This window comes from Harmonia axyridis, chromosome 1 (assembly GCF_914767665.1).
Source record: "Harmonia axyridis chromosome 1, icHarAxyr1.1, whole genome shotgun sequence".
In the NCBI taxonomy this organism is placed as follows: domain Eukaryota; kingdom Metazoa; phylum Arthropoda; class Insecta; order Coleoptera; family Coccinellidae; genus Harmonia; species Harmonia axyridis.
Window position 1 is genome coordinate 36,039,874 of NC_059501.1, and position 17,261 is coordinate 36,057,134.

Consider the following 17,261-nt stretch of genomic DNA (forward strand, 5'->3'; position numbering starts at 1 on the left):
TCAAGGAACTATATCTATATTCCATACATTCGGAAATATTCTGATGCTGGACTGTATTTTGTAAGCCATCCTGTGGCTTTATACAGAGTGAGTCTAAGGCCCAGTTTCACCAAATGCTTTAATCTTGACTTGGCTCTTAAGTGAGGCCTTAGATCACGATTAATGTAATGTAGCGTTTCACCACACTCCAAAGCGCCATTTAATCGACCAATCGCGATTTAGCACTAATCGGCCATTTTTGGAGGATTATAACCTTTCAAGTTGAGATTAATAATTATTTATCAGTATGGAACTCTTGTCTATGTAATGATTTTTCCGGAAATTTCTAATTTTTGGGTAAATTTTATCGAAATATGACTATATGTATAGGCTCAATATTTCCCATTCAAAATATACGTAAACTTTGTTTTTGTGTTTTATGAAATTTATTGCAAAGAATAATTTATTGATATGTTTGATTGAAATATTATTTAAGAAGCAGTTAAACTTGTTAATAAAAATAAATAAGTTAATAAAATTACTTATATAGTTTTTTTTCCAGACTGTGTGGTTTTGTGAAATGGGATAATTTCTTTTTAACTTCTGCAAGTTTCCGACATTTCGAAGCACATCACTCGACATTTTCGGCAAAAATTAACTTTGTTTTTTGTTTACAAGATGACAAATGATTTGAAATGTTATGAGTTATGAATGAATGACACCTGACACCTATCGCCAATGGTTGTCATCACTGCTTATACGATACAGAACACTATATAACTTTTTGTTCACAACGTTGCCAAATGGTTTGACTATTTAATCGCGATTTGGTTAATCGCGATCATCTTCGGACGGGTTGATGCATGGTGAAACAGAAAACACTGTTAAGCCTGCTTTAGTAACAAGCGGAGTTTAATCAATCTGGGATCAAGTGCTGTTTGGTGAAACTGGGCCTAAGTATGGAATGCCCAATTTATCTCGGAAAGAGATCACAAGATTTTTATAGATTTTGGTGTGCAAGGAACATCCATCTAAATGGAAGCGAAAAAAACATAAATGCAGCGATAACAACGGAGTTAGGGAATTCAGGTACCTATAGGGGACATTAAATAAAGGATTTCAAAAGGCAAAAATATACAGGATTATCCATTTGAAACAACAAAGTTCATTCTTAATTCGGTAAAAGGAAAGACCTGACAACAATGTGAATACATCCATAATCAAGGGTGGTCCTAACCTTAAATTTTGAGGGGGAACGTTGTTATGGGTTCAAGTTTTTTGATGGGACCAATTACAAGTCCCATTTTACACCGATATCAAGTCCTAACCTCTCAAAAATGTTTATGTTTATATAAATATCTATATTATAATATATTCATTTACTTATCATGCTTTCAACCATTCAGGTAGAAATTAATATAAAATTAAGTGAATAAATTCTCAAATGAATCATCAATTACACAAAAAAAATTAATGTCTAATAGTAATTCTACTGTTTGATATGAAAAAGACAGACGAGTGGCAATTACAACACTAAATCTAATTTGGTCTTTGAAAACCTTGTAAGGTATTCCAGAAAAATTTACCCAAACAAATAGGTGGGGTAATAAAATCATCAAAAATCCAAACAAGCTGACAGTAATACTTTTGACACCCTTTGATTTCTTTTGCACATGCTCACTTCTTGTATGAATCAACCCATCGCCATGTGATTTTGTCGCCTATTGCAGTTCATTTATTTTTTGCACTTTTATTTCTAAATCCGACATAAATAAGAAATGAATATATGTGAGATATATTTGCCTTATAATATTCATGGATTACCTCCAGAAGGGCCATACCATCAACAGCGATTATTATATAGCGTTATTGGATCGTTTAACAGATGAAATCGTTGAAAAACGGTCCCATTTGAAGAAAAAAGGGTGGTCTTTCATCAAGATAATACGCCGTGTCACAAATCAATGAAAACAATGGCAAAATTGCATGAATTGGGTTTCGAATTGCTTCTGCATTCACCGTATTCGCCAGACCTGGCCTCCAGCGACTTTTTCCTGTTCTCAGACCTCAAAAGAATGCTCGCTAGAAAGAAATTTAACGTCAGTTAAGAAGTTATAACCGAAACTGAGGCCTATTTTGAAGCAAAAGGCAAATCATACTACAAAAATGGTATCGAAAAGTTGGAAGATCGCTTTATAGCTTTATAGTTCGCTGTATCTGTAGGAAACTATGTTGAATAATAAAATTTTTCCAAAAAAATGTGTTTTACTATGGTAGACTGGGGACTTTTCAAATGGCCTGTTATGCATCTTCGAGTTCATAAAATATTTCATCGAAGCCAGATCAAAAATAAATCGCTTTTCAACAAAATAGAAAACAAATTGGAGGTTTTTTTCTACTTTTTGCGTATTTCTCATAACATAAAGCCAATCCACGAGGGAAGAGCTTCTATCAATAAACCATTATCAGTTCTTCAATTTATAAACATAAGGGAAATAACTTGATGCTGGGAAATTAATTGACATCCTGATGAAAATGACTCGTTCCGTTGCATATTATCTATGTACTTCCGTCGCATTCTTTCATTTATCCGCTTCAGTTGGAACAAAACCGGACAGCCATATATACATTTTTTCCATTCCTGTTATTTCAGTTCCTAGAAATAACTCAAAACCGTGAATAAAATCCTCATCCTTCGTTTGTAGTCTCATGTTACCGTTATTCCATTCTTTATGCAATATCACGAACAATATTTTTCGTAATGAGTTCAAGCATAAATGTAGACATACTCCATATCATCGAATATTAATTAATGGGTATCGTTATATTGTACACGCATTCAACCAAGATAGGTATTTTCCTTTAAGGTTCTTATAGGCGAGTTAGCTTCAAAGTGCATGTGCCATATAAAGAATAGACAGTTTTGCGAAATACAATATACTGTGATCTGTGAATTATATGTGATCCATTTTTTCCTCTCGATTTATTCCAGAAACAAGAATATTGTTATATTCGTTACTAATACATTAATGGAAATATTATTTCATTTGATTTCATTATACAGGGTGTTCCGCCATAGACGCGACGCGTTGTGCGCTGGAATTTTCAAATTTTTTTCAACACATTATCATTACATTAGAGCTACTTTCTCAAATTGTGGAAATACACAAGTTGTATCAAAAAAATGAATGGCCAATCATATGTGTTTTCCTATGGAACACCATGTTTTTCATTGAATTTTCAGATTGCATAGAATAAATTAACACAACTTTGTTCGAAGTTTCATATGCTTAAAACTTACCGTTTTTGAGATATTAAAATTTTACATAAATTGAGGTCTTTGGAAAAAAAATTCAACTTCGAAATGAATGAATTTATTTGAATGAAATTTCGAAGTAGTAGTAACTTTGAATAAGTAGTGTTATGGATCAACAATATTGTTTTTTTTTATTTTAGAATAGATTAAATTTGATTTGAAATTTGATAACGTGATCTGATTACAAATTTACAGATATAATAATTTTGACTTTTCAAAATTCTTCTGACTGTTCTCAGAGGTTTCTCAGAGTTCAAAAAATCAATTTAAGAAATTAGAAAAAAAAATTTAGAACGAAACTATTTACTCTAATAACTAATTGAATCTAAAATTTCTTATCTATAATTCTTCAATCTTCAAACAAACTAAAAATTTTTATCCAGCAAATCCTCTTCTGTGGTATATACTTCTCTGTCTATGGAGCGAACCTTCAATCTTCAATCTGATTACATTCAATGTTCAATGACATCTTCTATTTTATATTTTCTGATTTGATATTCAATAACTTGATTCGAGTGATGTTAACTGTACTATGTTTTATTACTGACCAAAAATTTTTCCATAACAAAATTTGTTCGAATTTGAAAAATTTTCACAAATGAAAACAAATTTGTTCTCATTTCTTCCTTTCTTCATCCTCCTCCTGTGTTTTCTAACATAATTTTGTTGAATTTTTCTCCAGAAATATTCATGAATGTTTTAATATTCCTGTCAACCTTCCGTCTACTTTCTGCATTCAATAAATAATTTTGTATTTTTATATTTATGTTCGTTTCTACTAGTACTGCGTTACTTCTTTTCGCTTTTTTATTTTCTTCATTTCTTATTTCTTCTTCGGTTTCTATAATATTCTTCGTGAAATTTGTTTCTTGTCGTTCAATATTCATAATATTTTCTTTACAAATCTTTATTTCATCCCCCAATTTTTCCATCGTTTCATCAATATTTGCTAACTTCTCTTGTTTTTGTTCAATTTTCATTTAAAATTCTTTCTTTTTCTTAACTTTTCATTCTCTCTCACTTTTTCATTTTATTCTCCAAATTTTATATTTTGCTCAATTTCTTTTGTTCTACTAATTTCTAATGTCTTTGCTATTCAGCTCCATTTCTTTCCTCATTGTCATTAGCAACTCCATAATACTTCGTTCATTAATCAATGGATTCCTCATACATTCTTCTTCATTTTCATCTTCTTCAATCTTCATTTCACTTCTGGTTTCCATATTAGCCCCACGTTGGGTGCCAATTGTTATGGATCGACAATATTGTTTTTTTTTTAATTTTAGAATAGAATAAATTTGATTATCCGATACAATAACAAATTAATGAATATAAATTTCAAATTTGATATTTCGATCCAATAACAAAATATTAATTTTGACCTTTGATATTCAATAACTTGATTCAAGTGATGTTAATTGTACTATGTTTGATGACTGACTAAAAATTTTTCCATAACAGTAGTAACTCTTGAGTTTCAATTTCGAAATAACCAACCAGTGCTGGAAATTCATACAGTCCACCCAATCAAGAAATAAATCCAATAATTCATTGATTACTTATTCATGTCTGACTTATGTGACTTATTAATACCAGGTTTGTTACAAATGGACATCCTGTATAATAGAGATTAATGAACGCATCAAAAAATGACGTTTGGAAGCATATTATGATATATTATCGACTGATTATTCGTCTAACAAGAGCAGTTTCGAAAATGACTATCGCTTTCGGGCAGCGTACGCATCCTGCGTTGAAAAAACTTGTCATCTTTTGAAGCGATCAAGGAATCGATGCAATTTTTTACTTCTTCATAAGTCCGGAAGTGCTGGTCAACCGAACCATGTGCCATTGATCGAAACAAGTAATAGAGCAACATCTGAAGAATACGGCGCACCCACCGTGGGGTAGGACTTCCCATTTCAACGTTTCCAAGTATGTCTTGACTCTTGACTTGACCTCTTTCGCAACATGGGGTCGCTTGCGGCTGTATCTCTTCAATGCTCGGCCCAAATGCATTAAATGCGTTTGATAACGATCGCCTGTGATTGTTTCAGTCGGTTTCAACAACTCATAATATACTACGCCAAGCTAGTCCCACCAAATACTGAGCATCACCTTGGAACCGTGAATATTCGGTTTGGCTGTCGAAGTGCCCTAGATATCCCCATGATTTTCAGCGCTTGGAATTATCGGAGTTAATCCATTTTTCTTCTCCAGACACAATACGATGCAGAAATCCCTTCCGTCTCTGCCTCGCAAGCAGTTAGTCACAAGCAAACAAACTCCGTTCAACATCTCTGTCTGAAGATTCACTTGAAATAAGTTTGAAACTGCGCGGTTACATAATTTTATCCTCGAATTGTTAATATCTAATGTTATTGGCAGTAAAAACATAGAAAGTTGTTAAAACTTGTTATAGCTAAATAAAGCAAGTGAGTATCTACCCACTTCCTTCAAAGGTAATTTCAAGATTATTGGATTCAATGATGATTATAGTGATGAGCTTTTAGAAAATGGTTGGAACTGGCAAACCAATAAGATGTTTGTCAAATTAGAGTTCAGGCCATCAAGGTTTTCTCTATAATTTTGTTCTATTTCAAACCTTTATAATAATATTTTATCTTATCAGTAAAATTATTAAGATAAGACTTTCATTCATCATAATATTGAAAGCGTAAGTAGAAAATTCATACCCATACAAATGGCTGAATATGCAGGATTAATTATAATTAACAATCTCTTCGTTCAGAGTAATTTGAAGCTTGATCTATTACGTCTGGTGAATTTACTCAGATCCTATTACCATTGAATAGAATTATCCACCTACGGATCGTAGAACATCGTCGATGTACAAACTTATTATAAGGGTCCATATAGTACCTAGTTTATATATATATACACTGTGTCCGTAAAGTATGGAACAAATTCATTTTTAGCTAAACAGACCATTTTAAGAAATAATCCTTAAGCACGTTGATTTTTTATTTTGATTTACCTTATTTTAAAATAATACATACACCGATATAAGACAGGCATACACCGATTTGGACACAAAAATTGTCAATTATCTCCCGACATGGATACTTTTTAATTTTCATAAGGGCATACAAAAATTAAATTTAATTTCGAATAGAACACACAGGCAATATTCTGTTTTGGATGAGCCTCTGTTCTTGATTGTTTATTTGAATTGGACATTCCTTTCTATAATTTAATTAAATGTATTATTATTATGTTCAAATAAATATTATTATTATTATTATTAATAATCTAATATATAGCGTGAATTACTTTCGAGTAATGACGTCACCGTCATTTTTTTTAAATGGAACACCCCCACTTTGTCTCAATTTTCCGATTACTCTATCTGAGTAAATATGTAAGACATCTTGGAAAAATATGTAAGACATCTGGTTTGGGCGATGAGAGAATATTAAACAATAATTTTTGGGATTTTTGGGTCGAATGAATTCGTATGTATCAATTGGGATTTTTTTATTTTTTCAATTTCATTATACAAAACATAATGAAGACGTTGACATCGAAATCATGAATAGTAGAATGTAAAGTGGTTGAATAATAAAAAATGAAAACTTCCTGATTCGAATTTTTCACTAAATCTCCTGAATTACAACTTTGGAGAACTTCATATTTTCAAACTAACCTAATCGTCAATGGAAAAAATGCTGATTTAACGAGCTTTCGCCCTATTAAAAACCATCCCAAAGTCATTATAGAAACAGTACGCTCACCAAAGATATTTTGTATTTATATCTATTGAGAAACATAGCACATGAGTTCGCTATACAAACCTACCCCTAGGCCCTAGAAAATCAATGCTTTAAAATAGTCATTTCAATACCACGTCTGATGAATGTTTATCAAATACAGAGTCACATTCTTTGAAATTTGGAATTCATATAATAAAAAAGAACGCTTCTTTACTTCCACAATATGAACCTCCAAAGTACCGACGTTCATACAATAGTGACACCACTTAACCATTAACCGCATTAGAATCTGGAACTATTAGATTTCTGTAGGTGTTGAGAATAAATAAATTTTTTTTAGAATTTGCTCTACGGTAGCTTCTTACATTTCTTCCTCGAATTCATAAAAAAGTGCTACTTGAACATTTTCAAGTGAGCATCTAATTTTCATAATTTCTGAGAATAATAGAGAAAGATGTCATACATACATAAAGATGTCATACATCATAATAGTAGTTGTTTGATAGCAAACGGACTGATTTGTCTTTTGTTATTTTAATTTTGGAAAAATTTCAATGAAGTTTCCTTTAGAAAGTATTTGATTGAAATTAATAAATCGAAATGAATGCACGTAATAAACATATGTATATTTAGATGCCATTGAAGAAAATCACTGATTATTATTTATGATATCGGAGTTAATTATTCCATATACATAACGATTGATGTTGAGAATCATTATTTAAGGAAAAGTATATTAACTCCCATTATAAGATTTAACTGCTTCTCACTTAATGCACGTTACAGACCACAGAATCGCAATGTGTGGGCAGGAATCTCAAGTGTCTATATCATCAATTTTTTTTTTATTCCGGATAATTTAATCGTGAAAGCTTATCTCGATTCACCTGACACAGATCGCTTTATTCAAAGAACTTATATTGTAAGATTAAAATATTTCCGTATTCCTGAAGTTGACATTCTTCATAATGAATGTAAATTTATATAGGTATACCTACTCGATTTTACATAAAAAAAAATCAGAGCTTCCAACTGTTTTCATATTTATGATAACAGAAGCTTTGATTTTTTTGTTTGATTTTTTTCTCCGCAAAGAGGAAGGTCATATGAACTATATCAGCTTCTGGTATACAGAGTAAATCAAAAGTGCTCGATCGATAGATAACTTTTGAAAATTTTGGGGTAGAAGAATGATCCAAATTTTTACTAAATCGACAGCACTCGGCTCATAAGCTTAAATTATTTTGACTCATTCTCCTAACATAAAATTCACAAGATCGAACACTATTGACTCACCTTGTATACTGTTGGATGCAACAGGATGTGGTTTGTTACATTTCAGTACATAAAATCAATTACGATCATTTTTCATCTTTCATAAATAACAATAGCTTCATAATTTGGAATGGAATAAGAAATAAACCAATTGTTTTCAAACAGACCTATCACAATGAACCCACCAGTTTCGCAATAGTTTTTTCTTTGACTAACCTTTTCCATTATCGATGATATTTATGAATTTTCCTTTGAACATTCGAATCAAAATTACCCTTCGGATGGAATAAAGGAGGATGTTTATTAAACATCGCTATAGTTATAGGAATGTCAAGGGATTATCTAACTTCAGCCTATCAGTGTGGTGGGCTCTCAAGCCCATATGGGTAAAAAATTCAATTATTCTGAATATTCAAAATATTCAAAATATCGGAATGATTGACCATATCCGGAGCTCGTCGCCCCTCTAGTACTCTCAGCCTAGCTGGTTCTTGAGCGTGCTTATCAGTCCCCAGTAATTCTATTATCCAATAAACATTTCTCTCTTCATTGGTACTCATTCAAATTCTTGTATTTTTGATCACTTTTCGATTATCCTATTCAGTTTTCCAAACAAAAATCTCAGAATCAATTGAGGAAGCATGATATTTATCGTCAGACTTTTCTTCTTTGATATGAAAGGAAATATGTGATAAACCACTCTGTTAAATTTGCAGACCAAATGTTGTGTAACACCAACTCACGATTGCTAGAATCTGATGGCTGATGCATCCTTCCTCTCACTTCCTGCTTTTGGTTCTCGATTGTAATGTGTTAATTGTTTCGTTCATTGTACTTTTATTTCAACATAGATCACTAACAATATTTGGATACTTAATGATATATTTGCGTTTATCGTAGTTAATATTAATCAATATTGGTCTCAAATGATAAGATTCGACTAGGTGATCACGAATCCCTCTTCAAATTTTACTATAGATAATTTCATAACTTGAAATTTGAAAGGGTAGTTTCCGATTTGGAATGCCGCAATTTAATTCATTAATGGGCAAAAACCGCCTATCGGTTCCCTAAATATGGTCTTCTAAAATTTCGTTTTGAAGGATGCAATAGGTTCAAATTTAAAGAGTGTTCATAAACTCTCATTTCTAAATCATTACTTTGCTCATTCTTTTATTGGTGTTCGGTATAATAGTACCTACTTTCAACAAAGTGTTACGAAGGAAATTACAGATTGACAATATTGATGTCACTCCACGAATCTGGATTTTTCATTTATTCATTCATTCATTGATTAATTAATTGATTTATTCATTCATTCATTAATCTCTCAAGGAATTTATTTATGCTTTCTATTTCTATTCCATGTATTAATTGATTAAATAATGAATTGATTGATTTCTTGATTTATTCATTCATTAATGCCTTTCTGGTTTTATTTCATATATCAATCAATTAAATAATGAATCAATTAATTTATTGATTCATTCATTCATTTAGTGTTACGAGAGAAATTACAGATGGACAATATTGATGTCACTCCTCGAATCTATATTTTTTATTTATTCATTCATTCATGTATTTATCATTCATTTATATTTTTATTCATTCATTCATTGAGTCCCTCACAAATACCATTATGAATAGCAATCACCATTATCTAAAGTGAGAACTACAACAACATTATTAAGTGTTACGAGAGAAATTACAGATTGACAATATTGATGTCACTCCACGAATCTATATTTTCTATTTATTCATTCATTCATGAATGAATGAATTAATTCATTCATTCATTTATTTACTGGTTTGTTTATTCATTTATTCTTTTGTTCATTCATTTATTTATTTATTTATTTATTTATTTATTCATTTACTTATTTATTCATTCATTCATTTATTTATTTATTCATTTATTTATTTATTCATTCATTTATTTATTTATTTATTCATTTATTTATTTATTTCTTCATTTATCATTTCATTCATTCAGTTATTCATTATTGATTTATTTATTCGTTCATTTGTTTTTTATCCATTTATTCATTTAATCATTTATCCATTCATTCATTCATTTATTTATTTGTTTATTCATCCATTCATTTATTTTATCATTCATTTATATATTTATTCATTCATTCATTGAGTCCCTCACAAATACCATTATGAATAGTAATCACCAGTATCTAAAGTGAGAACTACAACAACATTATTAAGTGTTACGAGAGAAATTACAGATTGACAATATTGATGTCACTCCACGAATCTATATTTTTTATTTATTCATTCATTCATGAATGAGTTAATTAATTCATTCATTCATTTATTTACTGGTTCGTTTATTCATTTATTCTTTTGTTCATTCATTTATTTATTAATTTATTTATTCATTCATTTATTTATTAATTTATTTATTAATTCATTTATTTATTTATTCATTTATTTTTTATTTATTAATTTATTTATTTATTCATTCATTCATTTATTTATTCATTCATTCATTTATTTATTCATTTATTTATTTATTTCTTCATTTATCATTTCATCCATTCAGTTATTCATTATTGATTCATTTATTCATTCATTTGTTTTTTATTCATTTATTCATTTAATCATTCATCCATTCATTCATTCATTTATTTGTTTATTCATCCATTCATTTATTCTATCATTCATTTATATATTTATTCATTCATTCATTGAATCCCTCACAAACACCATTATGAATAGCAACCACCAGTAAAGTGAGAACTACAACAACAAAATTTAGATCCGATTTCAACATTTCCACTCGAAACATTCATTTCAGACCAACCTGATCAAATTCGGATTCGTATCTGTTTTTATGACGCTCTTTAAATTAGCCTGTTTTTCCGCACATCCTTATAACAGCCAGAACTTCGACAAAACTTATCCGATTTGCTCTGGGTATACTGTTTGATCTGTAAAGGGTCCTATAGGAATTTAAGATATTTCGGAAATTGAGTACTCGTAGAGCAAACGCGAACATGGAATTTCTATTAATACCATATTTGCTTTTCCGAATTCGACATATATTATGTATGTTCAGATTTAGTGGAAGTGATTCCTTGGGAATTTCAGCCTCTCAACATAAATTTTTCATCTCAATTTTCCCTTCGTTTCTTTTAGGTTTTTACAGAACTTCTTCAACACTGTCTTACACTGTTATACTGTTACTATATACTTACCCCACTTTAAAAACAGCACTATTAATTTTTTAGCCATTGTCAAAAGGCTTAGACGGTATCCGGGAATCTGAAAATGTCTTTCTCAGTAAGAAATCCTAGTACTACCTTGCAGTTTTGCATTCTTTGTGTTGGCAGAGAAATGATATTCGCATTTTCCAATTTATGTATATTACTTCAGAGATCGTGTATGAGGTCTTCAAGTCGAAAGTGCTTTTGCGGTTCAGCTTCGAATGGTTGTGGTTATAATATTTTGTTACAATATCCGTAATTCTGTGGATTCAGGAATTAGTAAAAGATCAATTGTCAATTAAATCTGTGATGAACCATCGTCTCTCCGTTCTAATAATAGAAAAGTTTGTAATATCCACCTCGGCAAATAGTCCACAATGAAGATTTACGTTGTTTAAATTGAATTGTGTTTTGGTGGTAGGCACATGCACGGTCGGTTTATTAAAACAAATAATACATCCCAGCTTAAGATGTAATTATCTTCAGAAAGTATGTTGTTGTGGTGAATGGTTCATACACTCAAAATTAATTTACCGGTTGGCTATCTATGAAATGAGCGAAATTTTCTCTTGTATCGCAGGTGTTTTCTGGAAATCAGTACATAAATTGTTTGATTTTTTCATTTTCTTTCTTTGCATTTCGACTTCAAATACATTCAATAAGTTTCCAGAGTGGTTTGCCAAATAACATATTAACATTCAAGTATATATCTTCTTGCATGAAAATATGATTTTGTACATTGTACTCTCACGTTTTCATTAGTAAGTGACAATTTCACTGGAATTGAATTTAATTTGTTTTTTATTTATTCCAACTGATGGTGATGCTTGGATGATTTTTCCTTAATAAATTATGTGTGGCACATTTTCGATGGGTAATACTTCCGATTCTTCCGAATAATGATTAAAATCATAAATCTCGGATGAAAAGAATGAGACGTATATTCTAGGAAAAAGAAATTCTTAAGTCATGGTATATATTATAAGATCATAGGATTATAGCGATCTTCCAACTTTTTGATACCATTTTTGTGGTACGATTTGTCTTTCGCTTGAAATAGGCCTCAGTTTCGGCGATTACTTATTCACAGGCGCTAATTTTCTTTCCAGCGAGCATTCTTTTGAGGTCTGAGAACAGGAAAAAGTCGCTGGGGGCCAGATCTGGCGAATACGGTGTATGCAGAAGCGATTTGGAGCCCAATTCATGCAATTTTGCTATTGTTTCCATTGATTTGTAACACGGCGTATTGTTTTGATGAAACAGCAACTTTTTTTCTTCAAATGGGGCCGTTTTTTAACGATTTCATCCTTGAAAGGATCCAATAATGCTATATAATAATCGCTTCTGATGGTCTGGCCCTTTTAGAGGTAATCAATGAATATTATACTTTGCGCATCTGATGCCATAAACTTGCCAGCTGACTGTTGTGTTTTCCTCGCTTTGGATTCATCGTGTGCAGTTCACTCAGTTGACTATCGATTGGACTCCGGAGTGAAATGATGGAGTCATGTTTCATCCATTGTCACATATCAACGCAAAAATGCAGGTTTATTGCACTTAATCAGCTTCAACACTGCTCATATTCATTAACACGTTGTTGCTTTTGATCGATTGTGAGTGAATCAAATGGATTTAATTCTAGCACTGCCATCTGTGCATCAGACCAGGGACTTTTCAATTGGCCTAATAGTATCTAGTGATAAATGCAAGTTTTTATCCTCGAGCTTTTTTACATTTAAAAATATGAGTTCATATCATATCTTCAAAACTAATAGCAGTAAAAACAATTGATTACACCAATGGATTTTACTGAAAGAAGTGCCTGTAGAATGTTTTTGTTTCATGTTCATAGCATCAGTAATCAAGAAGTTCTGAGAACTTTTTATTTCACGTCATTTCCCAAATTCCTCTTATAGCTTGAAAACAGTTGGATTCATGAGGTTGCGGTTCAAACCAAATTTAATTCTCTAAAGAATCAAGCCTCAAAATTAACCATTTATTTTTCTCTAGCTGAAAGGGATTCTGACATCCCCGCCCTAGACAGCGAATTTGGGACACATATTTTTCCAATAATATTATTATGAGTGAATGAAATAGAAATAAATATCGTTGTTTGGACGAAGAGCAATTTATTTTTCTGAGTCGAGTAAAAACGTTTCCTTTGTTTCAAATCTATCAAAATTGCAAATCCAAATGGGTGGATGAACACAATTTCATACTCATTTTACTATTTTTATAGCGAAACGAATTGGATTTGTAATGGCTAGGTATGTTTTTGTATCCTTTCCGGTTGACGAGCGATGGTAGGATTCTTGCTTCGAAACCAAAAATTACTGATCGTATCTGGTTAGATATCACTGGCTTATTCTTGCTTGAAAAACATAAGAAAGCTCCAAGTTATCATTACTTGTTGGTTAACCAACGTTGCGTTGATATCACCATATCAGTAATATATGTTATTAGAAGTTTTTTTGTTTGTGGAAGACGTGATAGTTGTGAATGTTATTGAAAGACGTCTCAGGAAAGTGCATAAGTGGGCGTAGAAATCAATATGCATGGAAAAATGTATCGTTTATAAACGAAATATCATTTTGCTGAATGCTGATATAATCCCAATGTGAATTCCGCTTTTCATTCAATACCATAACTAAAACGAAAGTAAAAAAAAAGTACATATCAATTTGTTTGCGAAAAAATTTTTTTTACATTCGCAAATCAAAAATATTCACTTTTTTTCAAGTAGATTATTTCGATTTGAACTGAGCAGCCACGTGGTGGTGTTCCCTTCCAAAAGAGTTGGAGCAATAGATATTGATAATTTATGCTTCATCATGTTATTTGAATGAGGGAACTGCACATCAATGAAAAATACTAAATCGCTCAAGATTCACAATCTTATATTTTAAACTAAAATGAAAGATTTAAGTTATCATTTTATAGTAGGAAAACAATCGATTTATTTTGAAGGCGAATAATGAAGAGGTTGCATCAAAAATTAATTTTCAACTAAATAACACAAATTCGCATGGTGTAATGAAATTTTTGTTGGTCTACGATTTTCGGTTAGTTCAAACAACAAATGAACTAGTTGAAAATCCAAAGCGTTTTTGTTATTCAATGTCTACATTTCAATCTATTTAAATAAATTTATTCTCTCAAAATATTGTCTTGATTATTGAAAATAATAAGCATACAGTATACAGTTAGGCATAGTCGAAGAGTACAGTAGAATCCGTTTATTATGACGCCGGCTATAGTGACCAACCGCTTAATATGACGCAATTGCAGTGTTAAGTTTAGTTTTCATATAAAACTCCTTGTAACATTGTTCGGATATAATGACTTCGCCTATAATGACATGTCGGTTTTTATGACCTAATTCGAAGAATTTTTTTCGGTTATAGTGACGGCTCGATCGTTTTCGCTAACCAATCCATCCCTTTCCATAGGACGTTGAATACGTGATATAGGTACGCGTACCGACATGTTCGTTTTTAATTTTCAGTCTAGTCGATACCGTTGAGAGGTAGCGTTGATAGTGCCGAAATGACATCGCAACGTCGTAAAGCATTCAGTATTGAGGAGAAAGGTGCAATTTTAGCCAGACTAGAAAATGGAGAATCCAATTCAGCTCACGCAAAAGAATTTGGTGTCGGTCATTCGACAATTTCAATGATTTTGAAAAACAAGGACCGAATCAAGGAATCATTCAATTCAAATGTTTTAAAACCAAAAAAGCTTCGGAAATCACAACATGATAACATTGATCAAGCGTTATTGCAATGGTTCAAAATCACAAGAAATAAAGGAATACCTATCAGCGGCCCTATGCTACAAGAAAAGGCCAATGTTTTCGCCTCTGGTTTTGGCAACCCAAACTTTAATTGCTCTGCTAGCTGGATAAGTCGATTCAAAGTAAGACATAACATTGTGTCGGGCAAAATTGTCGGTGAATCCTCGTCCGTTGATCAGAGTTCCACATATAATTGGCTGACGACTGATGGCCAAATCTGCGAAGACAGTTCTCTAATGAAGAGATTTTTAATGCAGATGAAACAGGCTTTTTCTATAAATTATTGCCAGACAGAACTTTAAAATTTGAAGGAGAAAATTGTTGTGGAGGAAAGTTATCCAAAGAGAGATTAACCGTCATGGTAGCAGCAAATCTCAGCGGCACAGTGAAAAAAAAATTATTTGTTATTGGCCGATCTCAAAAACCAAGATGTTTCAGTAGTGTTAAGTCGCTTCCAGTTGATTATGCAAACAACCGTAAAGCGTGGATGACGTCTGAACTTTTCGAGAGATGGCTTCGAGATTGGGATCGCAGAAAAAGATTCTACTGCTGGTTGATAATTGCCCGGCGCATCCTAATGTTACAGATTTGAAATCTATAACACTTGCTTTCCTACCACCCAACACAACATCAGTCTTGCAGCCAATGGATCAAGGAATAATAAGGTCTCTTAAATGCAATTTCAGAAAAAATCTTGTGCTTAAAATGATTAATGGCCTTGATTGTAATCAAAACAGTCCTATGAAAATAACAATTCTTGATGCAATTGTTATGATTAATGATGCCTGGAATAAGATCTCACAAAGTACGATTTACAACTGTTTCAAACATGCAGGACTCATTGAAACCTATGACGATTTACCAGTCCGAGAAATAGAAGAAAACGAATTTGATGATGAAGATGATTTACCCTTATCTTTGTGGGTACGAAATCTAAATTCAGATTTGTTACCAGCACCGGAAGTATGAAAGGATTATGTTGACATTGACAGCAGCCTTATGACATACGAAGAACCCACAGATGAAAATATTGTCAAAAATATAACAGAAAATGAGCAGTATGAAAGTGATGGAGAAGAAGAAATCGAAGAAGATCGAACGCCTACAGCAGAAGAAGCTCTGAAAGCTGCAGACTTACTATCGAAATTTGTTCACAGTCAGATGGAAAGTGATAATTTGAACTGGGCCATGTCTACCTTGCATAATGGTATTAGGAGCTTCTATTATAATTGCAAGAAAAAACAGATGCAAACTAAAATTACAGATTTCTTTAGTAAAAAATAAAAAAAAATTACATATTGTACATATTTAGTATTTTTGTAATAGACGATGTTTTTTTATTATTTTTTTTTATTAAAAGAATCGTACAATTAAGGGCCTTTTTTTCAAACCCCCTAGAAAAAATACCATCTATTTTTCCGAAATTCTTCTTTATATGACGTCCGGTTAATATGACGTCTTTTTAATTTCCCTTCAATGTCATTATAAACGGATTTTACTGTATTAGTATCAAGTAAATTTTTATTAGTTGATAATTACTGTAGTAGGTGGCTTGACAAATAGTTCACTAGCAGAAATAAGTAGAACGTGTTTCGAACGCATCTATGGTTCGTTATACTTTCCTAATAATTTTTCACGTTGTCATTAATGGAATGCAATTAGTTGCTTTAAATTTCGGTCGTTCATTTGAAAATGAAAGCTTCACACATAAGAATCTTTATAATGTTTCCGTGCTAGTTATCTTCTCAAACGGTCATAATATTCTTTAACAGAATCAGGTACCACAATTTCAGAATTTCGTATGAAATATGACACAAAATGTGACACCAAGGTCTGATATTCAAAATGAAGTTGATGAAATTTCGAACCAAACTTACGAGATTAATGAAGTCGTACCTGGAAAATAGAAAATTCAGAGTTAATATAGATAGTACCAGGACAACGAT

The 17,261-nt window shown here is 31.6% G+C and overlaps 1 protein-coding gene across 1 annotated transcript; it reads left to right on the forward strand.

The window, feature by feature from the left end:
* The first annotated feature begins 15,825 nt into the window (after positions 1-15,825).
* On the forward strand, positions 15,826-16,284 carry LOC123686604 (jerky protein homolog-like). Its single transcript, XM_045626850.1, has one exon. The coding sequence runs from the start codon at positions 15,826-15,828 to the stop codon at positions 16,282-16,284; it is 459 nt and encodes a 152-aa protein (XP_045482806.1).
* Positions 16,285-17,261: the final 977 nt, after the last annotated feature.

What these genes read in the sequence shown, in the direction of transcription:
- LOC123686604 (XM_045626850.1), top strand. Translation starts at nt 15,826, where the DNA reads ATGGCTTCGAGATTGGGATCGCAGAAAAAGATTCTACTGCTGGTTGAT.